We start from the raw sequence: 22822 nt of genomic DNA on the forward strand, positions 1-22822 counted from the left end.
TGTGTGTGTGTGTGTGTGTGTGTGTGTGTGTGTGTGTGTGTGTGTGTAGACCTCCTAGGGGAGGTTTAGAGCCACCAAACCTCAGTGCTAGGAACAAAATGTGGGTCCTTGGGAGCAGCTCTAAACATTTGAGCCATTTTTCCAATCCCAGACTACAAATAATTGATAACCAAGATATTTATCAATCAGAACAGTTTATTCCACCCTCTAAGCACAGAAATCATCACGGAAGAGAGAATGGAAAGACTACAGAAGACAGAGGCCGGGGAGACAGAATCAACAGTGTCTTCTGGGCACAGCGGGACTGCAGCACTCATGAACTCACAGTAGATGAGGCTGTCATCAACGGAACAAGGCCGTCGAGCCAGCGTAGAGAGGGCTGGGGGTCGGGAACAGCTACCTCAAGCTGAGGATCTATTGGCTCCTAGGGGAGGTGAGTCAGTTTTTTTTAAGTGTTTGGTCCTTGGTTGTTTGCCAGTGTCTGGCTCCCAAACCCATGGGGAACATAAACCCATAGAAACAAAGCAAAAAGGCAGACATGAATTGAGACGTAGAAGGGAAGGGAGGGGTTAAGAGCAGTGGAGGATGAATATAATCTAAGTATACGTATGCATTTATAAAATTCTCAAAGGGCTAATACAAATAGAGCATTAACAGAATAGTTCACTATATCGTGTCACATCCTCGCGTTAGAGGATCATGCTGTCACCCTACTTGTGTATTTCAAGAACATTTAAGGAACTGAGGAAGTGAAGAAGTCAGGATAGAGCAATCACACTTCTTTCTAATCTATTTAAAAACTACTACTGATAATGGCTGTCAACTTATAAGTATTATACATGGTAGATTATGCTCAGAGGGAAAAACCTCAGGGAAGAGAAAGAACCCAAGGGAGCACACACACATGGTAGATGTTAGCTAGGAGCTCACCACTGATCCCCAGGGAAAGCATTCTTGGCATTCTCCTGGCTACAATTTGTGGGTCAGTATTCACAATGGTTATCTCTGAGTAAGATTAGCAATGGATTCTCTTGTCTACTACACCTTTGTTTTCTCTAATGAACATGCATTGGTTTCGTTATTAGAAAAAAAAAACCACTTGCTATACAAAAATTTCACGCAGGGCAATCTCCACCATTCAATCTACAAATAAACAGATTATATTCACATGCTTGCCATGATTACCTGGGAAAGTGGGATGAGGGCCTGTGGAAAGATTAGTAGCTTTTTAAACTCATGTATCACTGTACCGTTCTACAACTAAAAGGGGTTTCTTAAGAATTAGAAAACCACAAAATACAACAAGCTTCAAAAGACAAAGACAAGGATCCAATATATTTGTCAACCAAAAGATGACAATTTGAGCGTGCTTAGAAATGCGAGTGAGTATCATTATGAATGTGCTTAGAGAGAGGCGTGTTTTGTCTGACCAGCCAGAGTGAAATTGTCACACAGCCTATAAATCTTGCTTCAGCTCCAATCACGCATTTCCCCTTTCCCGGCTCGAATTTGATGACACTGCTTATCATAGATTAGAAGAGGCGTGGTTCTGGTATGATATATACATGCAAAAGGAGATTGGATTTGAAGCAATCACCTATGAAACCTTAGAAATTATTCTTCCTGGCAGAGTGCCACTGGTGTATATTCATGGCCCGCAGATGATTTCCCCAGCAGACAAGGGAGAGACTAGCCAAGAGAACACGTACCAGGGAGGAAGGCTCCCAGCCTAGAGACCCTGTCTGAAACAGGCTCTAAGTGTTGGATGAGAGGTTTCTTCATTGCTGTCAGACACCCATCAAAGCTTACCATAGAGCTGACAGCAGTATGAATGACCAGCACGATGGTGGTCTGTTCGGTGGTGTGGCCAGGGATGGAGCCTGGCAGGCCAACATGGATGGAAATGCTTACATCTCTGCAAATAAAGACCAGCAGAGCTAGGAGAGTCAGCCCCGCTCCTTCAGTTTTGCTGTTCCACCCTGGAACCAAGATGGCTTTAGAAACACCCTCACTGAGGATACTGCTAAAATTATCCTTGCCATGGGCTGGCAAGCAGCTTAGCAGGAAAGGGACCAAGTCTGATAACCTGAGTTTGACCCCTAGGACCCACATGGTGGCAGGAATAAACTGACTCTGGCAAGTTGTCCTCTGTCCTTTACATGTGTGCATGAGTGTGTGAGCATGGCCACATGTGCTCACACACAAACATATTAAATAAATGAAATGTGATAAATACTTATTGAAAACATTGTCATCACTTCAGAGAAACATGGCTATGGGACAGGGAACTGCTTAGGGCTTGCTGGAGTGGCACACATAGCTGCAGGGACTGGATTCGTGATCAGGGCCCCCTTGAACTTGGGCTGGCCTGAGAGCTACACTGCCTTGTTGGAAGGAACCCTCACTGAGTGGGCCTGGGGGATCAAGAGGAGAGGTATATATATGATACTCTGTGTATAAGGCACACAGACTACACTAGAACCATGTACTATTTACCGCCAGCAAAAATGAGGGTATAATTTCAGCGGGAGATCCTTAGGGTTAAGTCTTAGCTCTCTATAAAATTAAATTATGTAGAAAGCTCACTCTCTAAGGACACGGAAGAAATGAGCTGTGACATGAAGTACACATTGGTAATCTAACACCAGGGACAGGCTAGGAGAAGGGCCTACCAGGGCAAAATGGGGAAGCCTGGGGACATTTTGCTTTTCAGTAGAAAATGTGCTTTTGAGCCAACTTTAAAGTCTCAAATGTGAGGCCAAAGGCAGTCATCTTCCACGTAGCAAAGGACAAGTCCAACGGTCAGAGGAGCCTTGGTCAAAGGTTGGAAGGAGACAGGAGGGGCGGTCCAGCCAGGTTAGTGCGGGAACACTGGCTGCAGAGCGCCCTCTACTGTCCTCAGACAACTATAGTTTGGGAGTCAGAGGGGTCAGATCAAGTGATGTCCATAGGTTCAGCACCCCACCTACAGTGTCAAAGACTGGAGGCAGGGTGGGGAGGGGGCAGGGAGTGAGGGAGACAGTGGAAGGAGGCCTACTGTCCCCAGTACAAAGCACCATATTGTTTCCATTTGCAACCGCTTTGCCCCCAGAGTCTCACTGACCCAACTTTACAGAGACGTGAGAACAGAGAGGATCCTTGCTCAACACATCATTAGCTTTAGCTTTAGAATGTGGAAAGAATTCCAGCTAGTCCAGGGAGCAAGCCTGGGAACCTGGCCCTCGATCAGTGAAGTAGCCCAGGGCATCAAGAGTTCAGTCAGACCGAGAGTCACATTCCCTCTCTGGGGAAACTCCCAGTTTGTTGCAATCTCATCAATCTCTTCTGTATCTTTTGTTCGTCTCTCGTGAATGTGTTCCAGACATGATCTCACCCAGTCCCAATATCTCCTGAATAAGAATGATAACGATTAACATTTGTTCTGTGCTCTAAGTAAACCGAGGCGCTACCAAACATGTTAGCCTAATGCCTACTTCAAATAAGATGGGAAAGACATTATTCCCATTTCGTAGATGCGGAAACTGAGGCTTGGCAAGGTTATGTCACTGGTAAGGTAGCTCTAAGCCTCCTACCCCCAATCCCTGTATCCATCCCATTGACATTGATGCTTATACCTCATGCAGGGAAGAAAGTAGGAGGGATCTGTAATTGGCATTCTGTGGATGAGGGGGTGGGGGTGGAGGACTGTGTTACTAACTGCTCCACTGGCTTTCATAGAAAAGTCGGAATGAAGAAAAAGAGAACTTAGGACTCTGTCCTGTGTTCGAGTCATCTAATGCCTCACTGGGTAGCCTGAAGACTTGATATGATTTTTGTTAAATAAATCCCAAACTGGGACTCTTTCTAACGTTACACACCTGCAAAACTTTCACCAGAGTGATGGCTACACAGGTGGACCAGATCCAAGGTGTAAATGACAGAATGACTTAGATGATTGGAAGGCAGACTTCTGAGCCTGCCCGTGAGGATATTTCCAGAGAGGATTAACTAAGGAGGGCAGGGGACATCACTATCCCACAGCCTGTAGCAGGGGATGCAATGAAAAGGGGTGGGCAAAAGCCCTTGGGTACAGCAGCTCTCTCTCTGTGCTTCTTGGCCAGCCATCTTTGCCCTGCTTCCCATGATGCTCTGCTTTAGAGCACAGAAGCAGCGGAACTCAGAAACTGCAGGCTATAATAAACTTTCTCTATTCTTTCCTGTCAGGAGTTTTCTAACACCAACAAAAGGTCTAATGCAAAGTCTGTATCTAAATAACCCTGTCTTCCGTAGCTATAACTTTTTAAGCAAATGAGAATGACCCACACACATAATTTTAGACACAGATCAAGCCTCACAGAGAAGAGAGATGAAAATGGAGCGAGTCCATCACATGGCTTTGGACTTCCCTTTTTAGACTTTCTCACTGCCTCCTCCCTGGGTGATATTTTCAAGTTCTAGGCATGTGATGGACTAAAGTCCACCAGAGCTATTTCAGTCTGAATTTGGCATTATTGAGTCTAAGATATAGTGTACAAAATAGCCCACGACGTGCAGCACCATGGAGTTATGTAATTAGAGCCGAGGACACCAAACTTTTGTGTTGCTGGTCCCTAGACGACAGAAGGACAGTTGTCTATCAATCCCTACATAAACCCCACAGGCCATGTGTTGGCCTAGCATTTGCTTTGCGGATGCCAAGGCAAACACAGGCACAGATGCTGACGAGGCTACGGTGCCCCCTGCCACCCGCAGAAGGCTGTGAAAACTCAGATCCCTTTATCTAAACCTGGCTTCCAGGTGGAAGGGCTCCAGTTTGTTCTTGTCAGAACCTGGCAGTGAGTTTTTCCCTGTTGAAAATCGTTCCTAACAAATGGTTTGTGAAAAATGTCTCCAGTTGCTCCCTGGCAGAGAAAGAAGGCTTGGGTCTGCCTGGTGGGCTGTTCTGCTTGGTGATGTCGTTTAGGCCTTGCATAACACTGCCAAGAGCCATTTCACTTGGAGTCTTTGCTGCTTTTCTATTCTCACTGCCTGCTCTGGGTGCCCTATTCACCCAGATTCTCAAATGTCCTGACCCTTGAGCCCAGACACCCAGATGTATTCCTTTTCCTGAGGGTTACCCCCAGGAAGTTCTTGCCTCATGGGGGTCTTAGGGTTATGGAAGACACTGTCCATCAGACTGAAACCACTCTTCAGTTGGAAGAAGCATGGAGGGAGGAGGGAGGACGCAGGATATTTGATCCCATTGTGAAGCCCAAGAGCGTGAGCTGGGAAAAACCTTGTTGTGGTGTGGGCTGCCCTTAGCCCACACCTCTCACCCAGGAGTTTTCTGTTTACTGTAGACAAGCATCTGTGGTGTGGCTCAGCCCTAGCACACATCTTTAATCCAAGAGCTAAAGAAAGTCAACCCTGGGTCAAGTGGCAGAGCAAGCAACCAGGGAGTGAACAGAAGTAAACAGGAAGGGGGCGGGGCATTGAATCGGAAGGCATTTAAGACCGTGGAGGGGAAAGAGCTTTTCCCTTCTGAGACACCAGTGGAATAGGAAGGTCAGCTGGGTGCCTCTCGGAGCTGATGGGTTTTCACCCCAGCATCTTGCTCCTGAATCTTCATTGGTAAAATCAAATGGCTGGGATTTTTGCTTACAAAATAACAGAGGTAGAAAGAAAGCAATAAATTGAGGGAGGGAGGGACGGAGGAAGGAGGAAGAAGACACTGATTAGGAGGAAGGAAGGGGCTCCAGACCTCACTGCTTACAAACCCTCCCATCTCCACTGCAGTCCCCACCCCAGGCAGGTTTTCAGACTAAGAGTCTCCACAGACCTCTGATGTACACGCCTGCAGTGAAGAACACAGAGAGCTTGGGAGGAAACTGCCATTCTCTGGTGTTTTCTCTTGGGAAAGGATTTGTTCTTTGTGCTTGCTTTTTTGAAGTAGGGTAACCCAGGCTGCCCCCCAAACTTAATATATAGCAGAGGATGGCCTTGAGCTCCTGATCCTCCTGCCTACACCCCCAAGTGTTGAGATCCAGGTATGTATCACTATGTCTGGCTTGGAGAAAAAGATTCTTCATGATTGGCTCAAAACAGTCCCTGTTTCCAAAGCTTATTTTGCTTTTCTTTATAACCTTATAACTATAACTAGCTTTAATAAGTTTAAGTTACTAGAAGCTGGAGAAGAATAAAAAGTCTTTATGCCAACAAAGGGGAAAACCATGTATTCATTACCACGGCTATCCTTAGAAAAGCTAGCCAGAAAGTATAGCCATACACAAAACTGAGAAATATTTGGGAGAATAAACAGCAAGTATTAGAAACTGTGAGACTGTTGGACAGCTGAGTGGGTGGATTGTGTTTGTTCCTTTTTGCTTCTCTGAATTTTCTATATTGAAAATATGTAGCTTCATAATTAGAAATAAAAGATAAACAAAAATAACATGGAAACTTCCTTTAGAAAAACAGTCAAAAGAAGCTTTGAGTCAGCCCAGTTCTCTTGGTTCCTCCAAATGGATGTGTGCTGGGAGCGTGGGCTCTGAGTCAGCCTGCTGGGTTCAGATCCTGCTTCCTACCCTGAGCCCAGCTTCCTCAGCTGGAAAAATGAGGGAAATATTAACACTGAAATATTAACTCTGTAAGAGTTGCTTCAAGGATCAAATGAGATTTTTCCTTATAAAAGTATGGTTCAATAATGGGCGGTTCTCACTTACACTTGCATGCTTGTCCTTACAGAGTAGGTTTGAAGTCTCTTAGAGGGGACACTTGCCTTGCTGTGGGGTCTATATATAATTCCCCTTGCTGTGGGGTCTATATATAATTCCCCTTGCTGTGGGGTCTGTATAGAGTCCCCATTGTCTTAGGGTTTTACTACTGTGAACAGGCGCCGTGACCAAGGCAAGTCTTATAAAGGACAGCATTTAATTGGAGCTGGCTAACAGGTTCAGAGGCTCAGTCCATTATCATTAAGGTGGGAGCATGGCAGTGTCCAGGCAGGCATGGTGCAGGCAGAGCTGAGAGTTCTACATCTTCATCTGAAGGCTGCTAGCAGAATACTGGCTTCCAGGCAGCTAGGACTAGGGTGATGCCCACAGTGACACACCTACTCCAACAAGGCTGCACCTCCAAATAGTGCCACTCCCTGGGCCAAGCATATTCAAACCATGATACCCCTTGCTGTGAGGTCTGCATAGACCTCATCTTGTGGGGTCTGTACACAATTCCCCTTGCTGTGGGTTCTGTATGTATTTCCCCTTGCTCAGAACTAGTCCTATATGTTTCTCTTACTGTGCAAAGCAAATGCCATCAGTGTGCTGTGAAACCCAGAGGTTATACTTACTTGGCCACCAAACCAGACAGGCTCTTCTCTCTCTCTGCCTTTCTCCCTTCTCTAGGTCCCTATGATGAGCTCAGTTTTAGCCTAGTTACACAAATCAAGGAGAATCGAACATCTCATCAAAGACTGGTCCCCTGTATCAGATTTCCTACCCCCAACCCCACCCTGCCTGATGTCTATTTTTCCATCTATGATTCTATCATTTTTCTGAAGGCCAGCATTTCATCACCTTAGCTGGTGCTCTAGGAACTGACACATGAATTGTAGCCAATGTGGGTGCAGTCCTGTCATCTATTAAGTTCTTCAGCGTAAACTGGCCATTTTCTGCCTTGAATCTGTCAACACCGTTGGCTGCTGGAGGTCTAGCTGCTGAGTATCCCTTGCTGCTGTGCCATTACACTATTGGATTTGACTGGTCAAACCGGGCAATCGCTTCTTCTATAATGGTTAACCCTTTGACCATGATTGTCAGTATCTCTGGAGAGATGGCTCAGCAGTTAAGAGCACTGACTGGTCTTTGAGAGGTCCTGAGTTCAATTCCCAGCAACTATATGGCTCACAACCATCTGTAATGGGATCTCATGCCCTCTTCTGGTGTGTCTGAAGACAGCTACAGTGTACTTATACACATTAAATCAATCAATCAATCAATCAACAGACAATGATTGCCAATATCTACTGCTGACCTGTTTCCTTGGCACGTGGCCATCTCAAAGGCCAGATAACTCTTAAATCCGGTCAATATAGGTAAGTAGACCATCTCATGAGTTTATTTTGTTATTTATTCATTGATTGTTCTTAGGGTTTAACATAAAGCTTTGTGCATAGCAAGTAAGCAATCTTCCATTGATCCACACCCCATCCTTAATTTTTTCTTTTTAATTTTTATATTGAAATGGAGTTTTATTGAGTAGCCTAGGCTGGCCTTAAGCTTGTACTTTTCATGCTTCACATTCATGAGTAGTTGATATTATCAGCATAACCACTAGGCCCATTTCCCAATCTGTCTTGAGAGATAAAAGCATAACACTTGGTAATTTAGCCCAGAATTGACTGAAGTCTAGATGTAGTCTAACACCAGTCACAAGCCACGCCAGAGGGACCACGGAGGCCAGCATTTTTGAGTATCTTCTACAAACCAAACTCTCCATTGAATACTTTCCATTTATTTTTATTCTTAAATAAATAAAATTTATTTTTATTTTTAAAACTCCTATAACTCTTTGGGTTTCACTATCATTTCAGAAGGAAACACACAGAAGCTCAGAGAAATTATGTAACTGTAACAGGGTACAGGGTTTAAATGTAAATTACTGGGCCACACAGACTATTTTGTGCTGAAACATGGAGATGAAGACTTAGGGTAGATCCTTTCCAAGGCCATTCTTAAACAGACTAAGATCTAGCAGAGAACAGAGCCAGCTCTCTTTGGGTTACATGCTTCCGATGAGCCAGAGGACAGACAGAGCAGGATGGAAGACAGACAGAGAGTCCCAGATCCTAAACCTGCCATCTTGAGCTAACTTACTTGTTTACCTCAGATTTCTCATCTGTACATTTACCTCAGAAACGTAAGGTTGAGTTAGAATTGAAGAGAAAATAGAGCAAGCTCTACAACTCTTTGCCAGTCACTACCTCAGAGCCAGTCTGCTCTATGTATCTTGCCAGCCGTCCTATCCACCTTGGCTCTCCAGATATAAATGCCAACAGAGACAAAAGTTATATCCAGCAAAACTAGTAGGATAGAGAAAAAATTTTTGTGATTAAAAACAGATTCAAGGGGACCCGGAGAGATGACTCAGTGGTTAAGAGCACTCGCTGTTCCTCTAGAGGATCCAGGTTCAATTTCCAGCACCCACAAAACAGCTCGCAACTGTTTATAGCTCTAGTTCCAGGGGATTTGATTCCTCACATAGACATATGTTCAGGCAAAACATCAATGCACATTAAAAAAAACTAAGCCAAACCAAACCAGATCTAAGGAATTTATGTTCACGAAGCCAGCTCTACAGAAGAGAAAGATTACTTTTGCCCAGATTGATACCTCAAAGTCCTCACTGCACACCAGGCAAGCAAAGGCAGGCACAAAAGAGGGCACAAGGAATAAATAAACAATTCTAGAATAGTAAATTGAAAGGTGTCTAAGAAAACCATATTACCACAACAAAATAATAGGAATTAATACATTGTTCTTCAATAACTGATTAATAAATATTGTCCAGCAATAACCCTCAACATAAATATTCTCAGCTCCTCAATAGAAAGATACAGACTAAGATTCGGGATTAGAAAACAGGACTCAGCCTTTTGCTGTCTCCAACAGACATCTCGCTGTCAATGACAGATATCATCATAGGGTGAATGGGTGGCGAAAAAGTATTCCAAACAAATGGAATAAAACTAAGTAAGCATAATTATCCTAATATCTTATGAAATATATCTTAAGCCAAAGCTAATCAAAAGAGCCAGGGAAGGAGATTTCTTATTTATTAAAGGAAAGACCCATCAACAGGACATTATAATTCTAAAGTTTACACACTAAGGACAGGGCCATTCAGTTTCATAAAAGAAATACTACCTAATCTAACACCATAAATTGGCCCCAACACAAGGTCAGTGCATGATTTCAACAAGCCATACTCTCACAGACAGGTTATCTCACAATAGACAAGGTTATCCAGACAAAACCCAACATAGAAACTCTGATATTATATGCTATCATAAATCTAATAGATCTAACAGACATTTACAGAACATTCCATACAAACATTAAAGAATACACTTTCTGATGGGCATACTGGCATATACCTGTAATCCCAGCACTCAAGAGGAGAGGCAGGAGGATGTCAGTTCCAAGTTAGCCAGAACTATACGGTACTTAAGACTCAATCTCAAACAAACAAGCAAAACATACAACACAACATACAATACACAACAGAAAAGTATGCTTTCTTCTTAGCTCATGGAACTTTCCTTAAGATCAGCCATATGTTGGAGCATAAAGCAAGTCTCAACAAATTTAGAAAAATGTATGTGACCATAAAGAAATGAAACTGGATATGAACAACAGTAGAAATGGCAGCCAGTATACAAATCCATGACAACTAAATTTAAGATTTAAATTTAAATTTGGTGAAATTTTGATTATGGGAGAAATCAAGCAGGAAACTGAAAAATTCCTGGAACTGAATGAAACTGGGAGTATAATACGTCAGAATTTATAAGTCACAATGAAGGCAGTCCCAAAAGGAAAATTTATAGCACTGAGTGTCTACATAAAAACAAAACCCCCAAAAACCCTGGTGTGATTTTATATGAATATCTTGATGTTGGACCTGAAGCATTGGAAAAACAAGAAACAAACCCAAAAAGAGTAGATGGAAAGAGATAAGCCCAAAAGTCGGCTCTTTGAAAAGATTAAGATTGACAAACCATTAGCCAAATTAACCAAGAGAGAGTCAGAGAGAGGACTCAGACTAATAAAATCCGAGAAGAAAATGGAAACATTACAACCGAGGCACTGAGAAAAGCCACAGAACAAGAATAAGGGAAATCTCAACTGAGCGAGGAAGCATGTCCTTGGCTCATGGCTTCAGAGGGTTTGGTCTATGAGCCTGGGCAAAGCATCATGGTAGAGGGATGTGGTGGAGGACATTCACCTCATGACGGCCAGGAACGAGAGTAACAGAAACAGGAAGGACAAAATACTTCCCCAGGGACCTCCCCTAGTGACCTACTTCCTCTTGCTAGGTCCCACCTCCCAAGGTTCCAAAAGTTCCTCAAACAGTACTACCAGCTCAGGACCTAGGCTTAAATGCATGAGCCCAACAGGAGACCTTTCCTATTCAAATGATAGCAGTGTTATTTATTCAAAAGTGAGTGTATCCAATTACTTTAACCTCACAATCCTGACAGCTTTCCAACAACCGCATTATGTTTAACAAGATCTTTAAGAAGTACAATTTTCATAACTAAGTATAACATACCTATGTGATCTAAACAGCCAGAGTACAGGAAAAAAAAAATCTTACTTCTGACGTAAAGATTCTATTTAGTTTACATTATCTTTCAAAAGCATTTACCATGCTTCTGTCCTCCAAGAATAAAGTCTAAACCCATGTACCTATAGGTCAAGTTTCTTGAGAGTTGAGACCTCATACAGTGTTTGAGCTTTCAAAGAAATACATAATTATTTACTTTCTACTATGTAGAATCCTGTGCTCTTAACAACTTAACTGGCATATGTGTGTATGTGCGCACACATGTGTTTATACATGTATGTGTGTGTTAGAACTGTGTTACAAAATTTCTAGGAGAAGCTGGATAATACCATAGTTCCCTCCAGACCTAGAGCAGCATTTCCACTGCCTCCATCTGAGAGAGCAGTCTATGGCTTGTGTGGGCAGTCTGTGGCCTGTGTGAGCAGTCCATGGCTGTGGGGGGCGGGGCATGGCTTGTGTGGGCAATCTGGGGGGCGGGGCATGGCTTGTGTGGGCAGTCCATGGCTGTGGGGGGCGGGGCATGGTTGTGGGGGGCAGGGCATGGCTTGTGTGGGCAGTCCATGGCTGGGGGGGGTATGGCTTGTGGGCAGTCCGTGGCTGTGGGGGGGGCATGGCTTGTGTGAGCAGTCCATGGCTGGGGGGGGCGGGGCAGGGCTTGTGTGGGCAGTCCATGGCTGTGGGGGGTGAGGCATGGCTTGTGTGAGCAGTCCGTGGCTGTGAGGGGCGGGGCATGGCTTGTGTGAGCAGTCCATGGCTGTGTGGGGGTCCGTGGCTTGTGTGGGCAGTTCTTATGTTTTCACATTGTTTCTTCATATTTCTTACTACTTCAGGCTATAGATTTTATGAAGGTGTGAAATGCATGGAACGCCCTGATATAGCCTCACTCCTACTATTAGAATGATTTTTTTTTTTAACCAAGGCTCTTCAGTTACTAGTTAAGAGATTGATCCACCGAGGCCATAGGGAAATCTGATGCATATGCCTTCTTGTCAAAAGCTTAAATGTGCTACTTGTTGCCTATGCCAGATGTTGGCTTATACAGTTTGAAGGGGCTTTGTTTGGTGGGTTTTGTTGTTGTTGTTGTTGTTATTTTGTGTTTTTTTTCCTTCTCTATACTACCTGTGTGGGGCCTGAGGCATTTCTGGGATTTATTTTCCCCTTCCACCTCAAATTCATTTAAACTCTCCCACACAGCTCAGCAGGGTTCTCTTACAATTGGCAGCCTTGCCAATCTTCACAGGGCATGCTCTACTCCTCGCCAGGAGTGCACCACGCTTACTCTGTAGACACAGTCCAGAGACTTTCTAAAACACTCTTCACACAGACAGCCAGTTGTCTCTCAAAGCCTCTGCTCTTTGCCAGTCACTAAATCACATGGAAAGAGAGATTAAAAACCCTAGTGCTCGAGAGATCCTTTCCGTTTGTAAAAGGCTTTAGGAACAGGGTGGGGGAAGTGCTCTGAATGTGCAGGAATGGGCTCACAGGCTTGACAACAATGCACTGCGAGCTTTCCATGGTATATTCAATGGAGGCTCCCACCCCACCCAGTTATGACATAAAAGGTAAACAGGAATGATCTTCAGAACTTGTGGTTGGGTGTTACTCACACGTAAAATATCTTTCCCCTAAGAGTGGTCACAAGTTCCTTTCTCCATTAACTCAAGCTTGTAACTTTTTCATGGTGTTCACAGAGGAGACGTCCTGAATGCATCTGAAATGTCACAGAAAATCCAAAGGGCAAGACAGCCCCTCTTCTCTAGGCTGCTTCACATCCTTCCACTCGCCGGCTTCATGACATTAGTTCCTAAGCATGGCTTCCTTCTTCGGGAATCTTTTCATCTGCCTAAAACCCTTCCGTCCTTGCAAAGGAGCCAGAGTGTTAAAAAGGCACGTGTTTAGGCTCCCCCACCTTTGTAGCTTTCGTTTGCAGCTGCTATAAATGGTCAACATCTCGGACTGAAGAGAAGGCGCAACCGACTCCCAAGGTCACCATGACACCCACAGCAGCCATGTTTACTGGATCCCCAGATGAAGTAGTGCTAGGCCTAGCTTTCACCACGATTCTCTTTGACAACTTCAAAGAGGTGAATGATTTTTTTTCTTTTCTTAAGAGTAAATTTTTAAGAGGGTTAAAATAGGCTTGTTATGTTTTCACTAGATTACAGGAATGGCACGTCTCAATGGTTAACACCAAGACTTGACGGTGCACACGTGTGAATGATGGCTGGCGGTCAGCTTCCAGGGCACGGACTTACTATCTCCATGCGCAACCCTGACTTATTTGCCTTTACACCGCAAGTTCACTGATGACACCTTTGAATATCTGCTCATTAAAGACGTGCTGACTCATTAGAGTCCTTCCATTTCTACACACTTTATTTCCGTTGTTCCAAATGCAGAGTGGATTTTTAAATGTACTCTGTTCATGTTTGAGATAAAAAAAAAAAAAAACCCACAGAGCATCATATAGTAAAACTACTAAATGGAGATTTGTTACTTCATCGTTTAATTATTTTAAGTTGTACATTCTTTCTAAAATATTCCACTGATGCTCCTTAACTGTGCTTAGCTGCTCACGTGTGACTTGGTGTGTTGAAACTTTTGGTAACAAATTCAAATGTAAATGCTTCTAACTTGGGGCTACCTAAGCTTATAGAAAATCTGGCCTTTCCCATAATGAGACTATAAAGCAGACCACTCACAGGGCACTGCAGCTGCCCTCTAAGCTGTGGGCATTCGAGCACGTGCCTACCACATAGCAGTATGTCAGGACAACATAGCAGAGCTATAAAGTCCAGTCTGCTACCTGGAAAGACAGGAACATCTATCCCCTCACAATCATGCTGCTAAGGGCAACAAGTCACTTTATAATTTGTTTATTATCCTAAAAAGACAATGTGCCCCAAGAATATAAATGTCTCTTAAACCCAATTTATACTGTGTCTGGGTCATTTGGTGAGTAAATGGATAACTCAGATTGAGTTTTTGTGAGGTTTTTTTAAATCAGGATCAGGGTGTAGTCCCACCAGTGTCAGGGTGTCATGTATTCTACAGGAGCAAAGCAGTATAAGTGGTCTGTGGACACAGATTCCCTGGGATATCCCTGCCTAGGTCCTCACTACCTGCACACTGAGTACCTCCTACCCCCACTTCCCTTGCAGGTTCTAGGGACTACTGCATTTCCTTGTGGCTTAGTGACTTGGTAGCTTGTTCAAACAGTGCCATCTGCAGGATGAGCTAAAGGCTCCTAAAACCTCTCAAGTATGTTGAATTTCTTTAGGATGTATTCAAGGGTTATCAGGCACGAAAGTTCAGCATTCGATGCCATATACTGGATCACTCCATTGGTTCTCCATAGAACTTACATCTGTCTAAACTGTCTTTACCTCAAGGTGACCACAGACACCTCCACCATCCCAGAGTGAAGATGTATTTGTTCAGGGGTTTTCCAGCCCTTCAACCTCTCTTAAGGGTTAGTCATTTCCTTTGTCTGAGCGCTTGCTCCTCCCTTCAGAAAACCAAACTTCTGGGGGCTGCAGCAGATGTAGTAGCTCTCTCCCTGATCCAACATAAAGCAACTAAAGAAAAAAAAAAACCCAAACCCTGAATGCAGAGAATGAATGCTCAGAGCTCGCCTCTCATGTCAGAGCCTCCTAAGAAGCTGAGGTTAAACGGCGAGGGCTCCCCTAGGGAACTGCTAATAAGCAACCCACAGTTTGCCAGTCTACCACATATGTGACAGCCTCTTTACCATCCTTCCCACTGCAGCACCGAACACGGAGCGAGGGCTGTAGCTTTCTGTCATGGCTCTCTATCATCGTTCGAGAATTCTCTGTGTTGACACACGCGTAGAATCCCAGCACTCAGGACACTTAAACAGAGGACAAGTTGGAGGCTAGCCTGGACTACTAGAGAGTTCCAGATCAGCCTTAGTTGCATAAGAGAGGGTCTATATTTAAAAAAAGGAAGTGTACACTTGTTGACACCTCCTTCCAATAGTCCTCACCTAACTGAGGCCAGAAACGAAAGCGAAAGATTAACTTCTGCTGGGCTAGCGCTGTGCCCATCCCCTGTAATCATGCTCCACAGAGCCTCTCTCAGGCAGGTGGACACCGACAGTCCATTTGCTCCTCTTAATGTCTGATTTTCTTACATAAACCATCAATAAAAGATTGCTAAGCAGCTCAAATAGTTCAGAATTGGGGATAGGACAAAGAAAGAGGTTTTGATTGATTTTTCAAACCACAACTTCCGCCCTTGCTGGTTCACTCATAAAACCTCATGACCCTGGGTTAGGCAGTTCCCTTTTGGTCCACCTCGTTCTTCTTTATAGAGGATGTGCTCCTAAGCCACTGGGAAGTTAGAACTCCCTTCTGGTTTTTTTTAAATAGTCTAACCAGAAAATGTAAGGAAATATGAATTATTTCAGAGAAAAACTGCAGCAGCTGCCCAACAGAATGGTGCTGCTGTGCCCTCCCCATCCCGAGTCTTTCTTTTGGTCATGCATACTGTGTATGCCAATGGAGACTGAGAAATGAATTTTATACCCAGCTCCTATATACACTAAAGATGGAACAAGGATGCAAGCTGTCTCCGGAGCTTGGTATACCTGGATAATCTCAGCAGAGCTCCTGAGAAGAAAGATGATTTGGTCACATTAAAGAGCTTTCTGGGTCTCCATGTTAGCTTCTTTAAAAGCAAGACTGACATTCTCTATCCATAGCTCAGAAAAAAAATTCTTTCTTTCGTATGACATTAAGCTAGTGGCCTCTTCTGATAAGTGGAATGCATTGTTCCACAAGTAAGGAGTATCTGGCATTGCTGTAGAGTTAGAAGAAATGGAGTTGAGGTAGACACTGACTTATTTGAATGTAGCAACACACAAAACCAACAGTCCCCCTGTGGCCTGCAAATCAAGACTGGAAATGCCTTTGAGGCCACAGCCCATTACAGACAATGAGAAGACACCAAGGGAAAGCTGAGCTGGGTCATGGCTGAGGGTAGTTTCAATGATATGTTTCCAGAAAAATGAGGGTCTGGACTACAAGACAGCTCAGAGAACAGAAATAGTAAAGCTATGGGATGGTTCTATTCTAAGAGACCACTCCAGGTATAACAGCCCCACTCTTTGTAGAGCAGTAATTCTCCAACTGTGGGTCATGACCCTTTGGAGAGGTACATATCAAATAACTTGCCTATCAGATATTTATGACTCATAACAGTAACAAAATTACACTTATGAAGTGGCAGTAAAATAATTTTATGGTTGGAGATCACCACAATGTGAGTAACTGTATTAAAGGATCGCAGCATTAGAAAGGTTGAAAGCTACTACTGCTGCAGACGGACACACATGGTCTATTGTATTCCTTGTGTCCTGATAGACTAAAGAGATACCCAGAGCATCTACAACTAAGATATTTTAGATCAGGGCTGTATCTTGTTCATCAGAGCCCATACAGCACCCGTGTCCACACAATGTTGATCAAGCACAGTTTGTCCTGCAGAGTGTATTCATATGACTATGAAATTTTTTTAAATATGTTAAACCATGGTGAGAGTGGCTCATGAGCCCTCATCTCTGGCTGAGGAGCTCTTGGCAGCTGCTCAAGCTGTAGAAGAGAGTCAGGATTCCTTAAAGGTGTGGCCTTGTAGGTAGGGCATGTTCCAGTGGGTGTCTCTATACCCATGTAGACATGGGCAGCACATTGGACTCAGTAAGTTTTATTTTTATCTTTTAACAAAAGACACAAAATTGAGAATCAGTGGAGGGTGGAGAGTGGAGGAGAATATAATCAAAATATATTATATGAACAAAATTCTCAAAAAAACCCACAAAATAATATACTTTAAAATGTGGTAAAATATATATAACATAAAACCATTTTCCAATTGTAAGTGTAAAGTTCTATGTAACCATCATAACCACATATCTTGGGAATGCAGCTTGTAAAACCATAGCTTTGTGACACAGTAATGTCCCCGCTTTCCTACTCCCTGACAACCACTTTTTTCTTCCGTCTCTATGAACTTGGCTACAATAGGCTCTCTAGAAAAGAGTGGAACCACCCAATATGTGTCCTACTGTGACTGGTTTACTTTCCAGGTTCATCAACATTCTATATCATGTGCTAGCATTTCCTCTGCTTTTAAAGTTGAATGATAATTTATTGTATGTATATAGCACCTTTGCTCATTTGTCCATCCTCTGATGAATGTGATATGTGTGTTGTTCCCACCTTCGGGCTATTGGGAATAACACTTCTGAGAATATGGAATACAGATACCCTTATTTTACCCCTCTTGGAAATATATTGCTGTAATTATACTTTAAATTTTTCGAGGAATTGGCATAGTTTTCCACAGTGGTGCATGGTTTTATATGCCTGTCATCATGCCTAAGTTGTCACGTGCGACTTTTCCCACCGCTCACATTGCCTGAGTTCAGATAATTTTGAACAGGGCTTTGTCTCCTGTATGACCATGGTCATTTCTGCTCCCCTCACATTTTGGAAGGTCTCCTAGAGACACAGCGATGCTCTGCAGCTTCTCTATCCTCATTTGGTTCTTGGTGGGTCCTCCTTTTGAAGACACTGATGGCCTTCTAAGGTGAGGGCTCAGGCTCTGCACAGTACTCAGGGTAGCATCTATATTGAAGGCTGTCTGCTGATGGAGTCATAGCCAGCTCTGACCAAAGCCGTCATACGACAAGATATGGCCTTGTTATCCTCACCACTGTAACACACTGACGCCTACAGCCCATTTCTGACCCTATGGCCTATTTAGACATCCTTTCTAATCTTATTCTTAAGAGAGTTTTATTCTCCATGGCAACTGATTGTACCTAAAAATAAATAAGCAAACAAACGAACAAACAAACCCAAACAGCTGTGCGGCAATATTTCATATCAAAGATTAAGGTTTTCAGGATCTGACTTGGATATCATTCCAATAGACAAATGTAACAGAGTAGGGTCTAGAGATAAAGAGCCAGCTATTCAAACTATATCTTTGCCCAAATTAGAAAACAGTGCTCTTTTTTAATGTGAGTGCTCAGCTGAATATAGAGTAGATTGAACATTGAGTAAATTGTTAATTAAAGATGGAAGTGATTCTAAGAACATTCTCTGGGCACATCTGCCCTACAGGTACAACATGGCTGACAGTGGTGCCATCTCTTCCTTCAGGCCTTGGATGGTGCACAGCTTTGCGAGCAGGGCTGGGTAGTTTTTAGCTCCTACTCAACCTCCTGCCAGCACCACCTTGTGGACAAGACATTTTTTAGATCATAGTGGTAGGAAAGTTTTCAAAGGCTAAGGTGCCTATGCTGTGGCATCCAAGGGAACATAGGACCTTTATATATTTGGCTAGAAGACAGACCAGCAGATGTAGACTATCAAGCCAACATATTCCCATCCAACATAGCCTTATTTGACAACACACACACACACACACACACACACACACACACACACACACACAGAGTATCATACCTGAGCCACTTCTTCAAAGTCATCATGCCTCTTCTGTAGTGCCCGTGCCCGATGCAAGGACTTGCCAACCCCAGTATGTTTGCTGAGAAAGGCCTCACCATGGTTTTCAATCCAGTCCAGCACCTGGCCAGAAAAGGAAGGCAGAAACAATGACTTTTCAGGAGGAGGAAAGACATGTAACACCGGGTACAACTGCTTGAATCCTACTTACTACCCCCACCCCGTGCCCATGAGATCAGTAGTCCAGATAGAAATGCTTAATTCACTGTGAACACAAGACACTGGCAATGGAATAGTCCCACCCCTAACTAATCCAACTCAGCCATTTGATCTCTAGAGCAGCTTCCCATTCCTTTTTTGTTTTCAGAACCTTAATCATGCCATCGTTTGATTTATTAGTACTTGCTGTTATTACTATGGTACTGAGGATCAGATTCAGGGTTTCCCACATACCAGTCCATTTTTCTAAATGAGCGACAGAGGCTACACAGGTGAACATCCTCATGGCTTCTGCCCCATCAAGTAAAGTCAGCGATCATAGTAGGAAACGAGGTAGGTAACAGCAATGAGGTAGGACTAGGCCACTCGCCCCTCACTCCACCATAGAATGTAGCAGTAGTAGTAATAGTCACAAGGCCCTGCCTAAAGTCTTACATTTAGAGCCAGGTACTCAACATACTCGATCACAAGGATAATAAGCTTCTTTGCCTCCTTGTCACCTCTCTCCAACTAATGAAACAAACTAATTAGTCAAGGTCTATGCATCCTAAGGCCGATAGTATTTATCTTGCTAGAATATAGTAGAGACTCCATGTTCTCAAAGGCTTAAAATCTAGCGACTTAGCCTGAAGACATTTTCCTCAGTGTTGAAGTTCAGAGCAGCAGTGGCTCTGGCAGATGAGGGAGGAGTGAGGTTTGAAGTAGGAAATAAACACTTCTCCTAAGGGCTACTTGGGGAAGTACATAGACACCTTGCAATGCAGAAAGAACCAAAGATTTAAAACACACAGTTTATATCTCACAAATATGAATATGTCCAAGGAAAAAGGTCTCTGAGAGTTACTTCTTTAGCCACCAAGATAATGTAATGCCTGTCGTTTGCAGAGTATTAGCATCTGTGTCCCTGTGTATATATATATGCCACAACAGTGTGTGTGCAGACCACAAACTCTTGATTCTGATCCATGGCCTTCAGTGTAACCTAGCTTTATGGGCAATACCTGTACAGCAGGGTAATGTGCTTCTCAGTAGACGCTAGCAGTATTGACAGTCACACCACACACTGAAATTTCACACACAGCTCTGGAGTCCTGCAAACCCTGCATTTCTGGTGAGTTGGTTTGAATGGGCCAGGCCCAAGAATCTGAGTATCAGTGAATTAAAAGGAACTGGCTCCCTGGCAAACCCTGGGTCCCACTGGAGTATAAATAGGCATCATCAAAGCACCCCTTGTATGTATCCCCATGTTAAGTCTTTCTCATCTGTCTGACTATGTTTAAAATATATGATGACTTAGAGTCCAGGTTGTGTAGGATGAGAGCTGTGCTGGTCTGTTGATGGCTTTTGAGTTGGTATTTAAGCATTTCTGGCATTGGGGATGTAGTCTTCTTATTTTTATCTAAGGAGTCCTTGAACAAGCCAGCATGGCGGTGTACTCCTTTAATCCTAGTACTCAGGACACAGAGGTGGGTAGATCTCTGTGAGTTCAAGACCAGATTGGTCTACAAATCGAGTTCCAGAACAGCCAGGGCTATATAGAGAAATCCTGTCTCAGAAAAACAAAACAAAACAGGCAGAGAGGAATGGAACACAAATGATCATATATTCCTATGATGATTCTCTAGTCTTGCTGTGTCCTAGAAGAAGGTACTAGAGTTATCCTATAGATATGAGGTTCAGACAGTCAAGCGTGTCCTGACTCTAGGAATCCAGTCTATGGGCTAACAAACACTAGTCGCTAAGTCGCACACTCTGTAGAGGTGAACATCACCAAAGCCAAATGCTGTCTGGATGGATTTGGAAAAGGTCCCTGGAAGAAGTAAGATTTTTCTTGACTCAGGAAACCACAGGACTTACCTTACTGCTATAAGACTTAACTTTTAAAAGATGCAAGCATAGCTCACAGAGCAAGCGAAGGGGACAAAGATCTAGAGAAATCTGAAAAAAATTGCAGTGAGTTCTGGTATGCTGGATGGAAGGTTCTAGTAACTATTCTGATATTCATCCACTGATTGGTTGCAAATGGGAGAGACATCATCAGATCCCTCTGGAACGGCCACCGTTCTGATTTGTGGAAACTCAACTGGAGAGAAGCAAGAGGAGAGAGGTGGGAAGATGAGACAAGGGTAGAGATTCTCACAAGACTGATGTAGGCTTAGATTTGGAAAAACAACTGCCACGATTTGGTGGTGACCGAAGAGAAGGTGGTAATGGGCAGGAAGGAGAGGCAGTCACTGGACAAAAGCAAAGGAACGAGGCAGGCCAGCAGAGACACAGATGTCTCAGAATCTCTCTCTGCACATGCACGCTGGTTTGTTCACACATGACAGAGACCGCTATGACCCTGAACTTGAGAGGAAAACATCCTCTAGGGACAGCTGTCAGTCTGCTGTGACAAGCAGCAGAAACCTTTTGTTTCAGAGATGTAACTTAACAGTTAAAAATAAATGGTTAAATTGTTCATGTATGAGGCTCCACTGAAGAAGGAAGAAACAGGGAACACTAAGTCCACTTTGAAAACACAGCCTTAGCCTTAAATGGAGTGGGTAGCCAATTCTTGGCAGGGATCATCAGTGCAATGTAACTTTGAGTGTTCTGGTAACCTAATACACAAATCCCACGCAACTGTGACTGGCCAGTGAAGGTCCACCTCCTCTCCTCACCCTGCTTTCTGGAATCTCATTCTGAGTGTTTGCCTTCCCTCGAGCTATCTATGTGGTTCTCCCACTTCTCGCTCCCTTGGTGCCCTCCTAGTCACATGTAAAGCTACACTTTAAAATCACCATCAATCTTTTGATAACCTATCCAGGGGAAGGTAGCTCTTGAGTGTCTATGACTTTGATTTTGTTTTTGAGACAATGTCTTACGTCACTAGGCTAGCCTCAAACTAAGAAGTAGTTAAAGTTGTCCTTGAATTTTGTATCTTTCTGCTCCATCTCCTAAGTCCCGGGATTATAGGCACGCACTAACACACTCAATCCTTTGATTCTGTTGGAACCACAATTACTAATTAGAATAAAGTATAAGGCCACATAGGTATGAAAATACCATCATACAACCCATTACTCTGTATGAAAAAAATTTAAAAATATACATAGAAGAAAACCCTCCACAATTATGGCCACAGACCTATTTCTCCCCCAGGACTGTAACTGCCTCATAATTTCAGGGCACAGTACAGATCAGCATGCAACACTGAGTGGCTGCTTAGTTTGTGTCCAAGTACACTAAACTCAAACTGATTCCTCCAGTGCGGACCTATGGGGGTAGATGTTACCGCCTCCACATCCCTACTGCTCGCAGTCTGCATTCAAAGTTGCCTCTTTGTGTTTCTCTATCCCTGTCACTACCCCACTTGGCAGGTAGTTTCTAGGACAATGAAAGAAATAATAGGATTCTCACATTGAACCTGATCCTCCTCTTTCTCCACCACATAGCCTCTTTGCTCAGAGAATGGGTGATGGATATTTATGGCTGTAGGATGCCACCCCTCTATAACTAAGGCTGCTCTCTCTGTTGAGCAACCCTATTCTGGACAAGCCTAATTTTGTTCAGTCACTAGATTAGCCTGGACTTCAACGAGACAATCTAATAACAACTGGGAAAACTCCTGCTCCATTCTTCTGCCCTGACGTTTCAGCCAAAAATAAGTGCTTGCCCGGAACAGTCTTTTCTTAAGAGATGCTCACATCCTGAACCAGATTTGAGAGCCAATTATGCATGGTTTCTTAATCACCCCTTTCTTTCTGAACAATTTTGTTTATTCCGTGTAACATACAATCAAGATGAAATGTTCTTCAAGGCGG

At 43.6% G+C, this 22822-nt stretch overlaps 1 protein-coding gene across 1 annotated transcript in view; it reads right to left on the bottom strand.

Moving 5' to 3' along the window:
- The window catches only part of Kalrn (kalirin RhoGEF kinase), a 537823-nt gene that overhangs the window by 298176 nt on the left and 216825 nt on the right, over positions 1-22822 (bottom strand). Inside the window, 1 exon segment of the mRNA XM_032900150.1 lies at positions 18798-18920. Within this exon segment, the coding sequence (XP_032756041.1) occupies positions 18798-18920 (123 nt within the window).

This window comes from Rattus rattus, chromosome 4 (genome assembly GCF_011064425.1).
Source record: "Rattus rattus isolate New Zealand chromosome 4, Rrattus_CSIRO_v1, whole genome shotgun sequence".
NCBI classification, from domain to species: domain Eukaryota; kingdom Metazoa; phylum Chordata; class Mammalia; order Rodentia; family Muridae; genus Rattus; species Rattus rattus.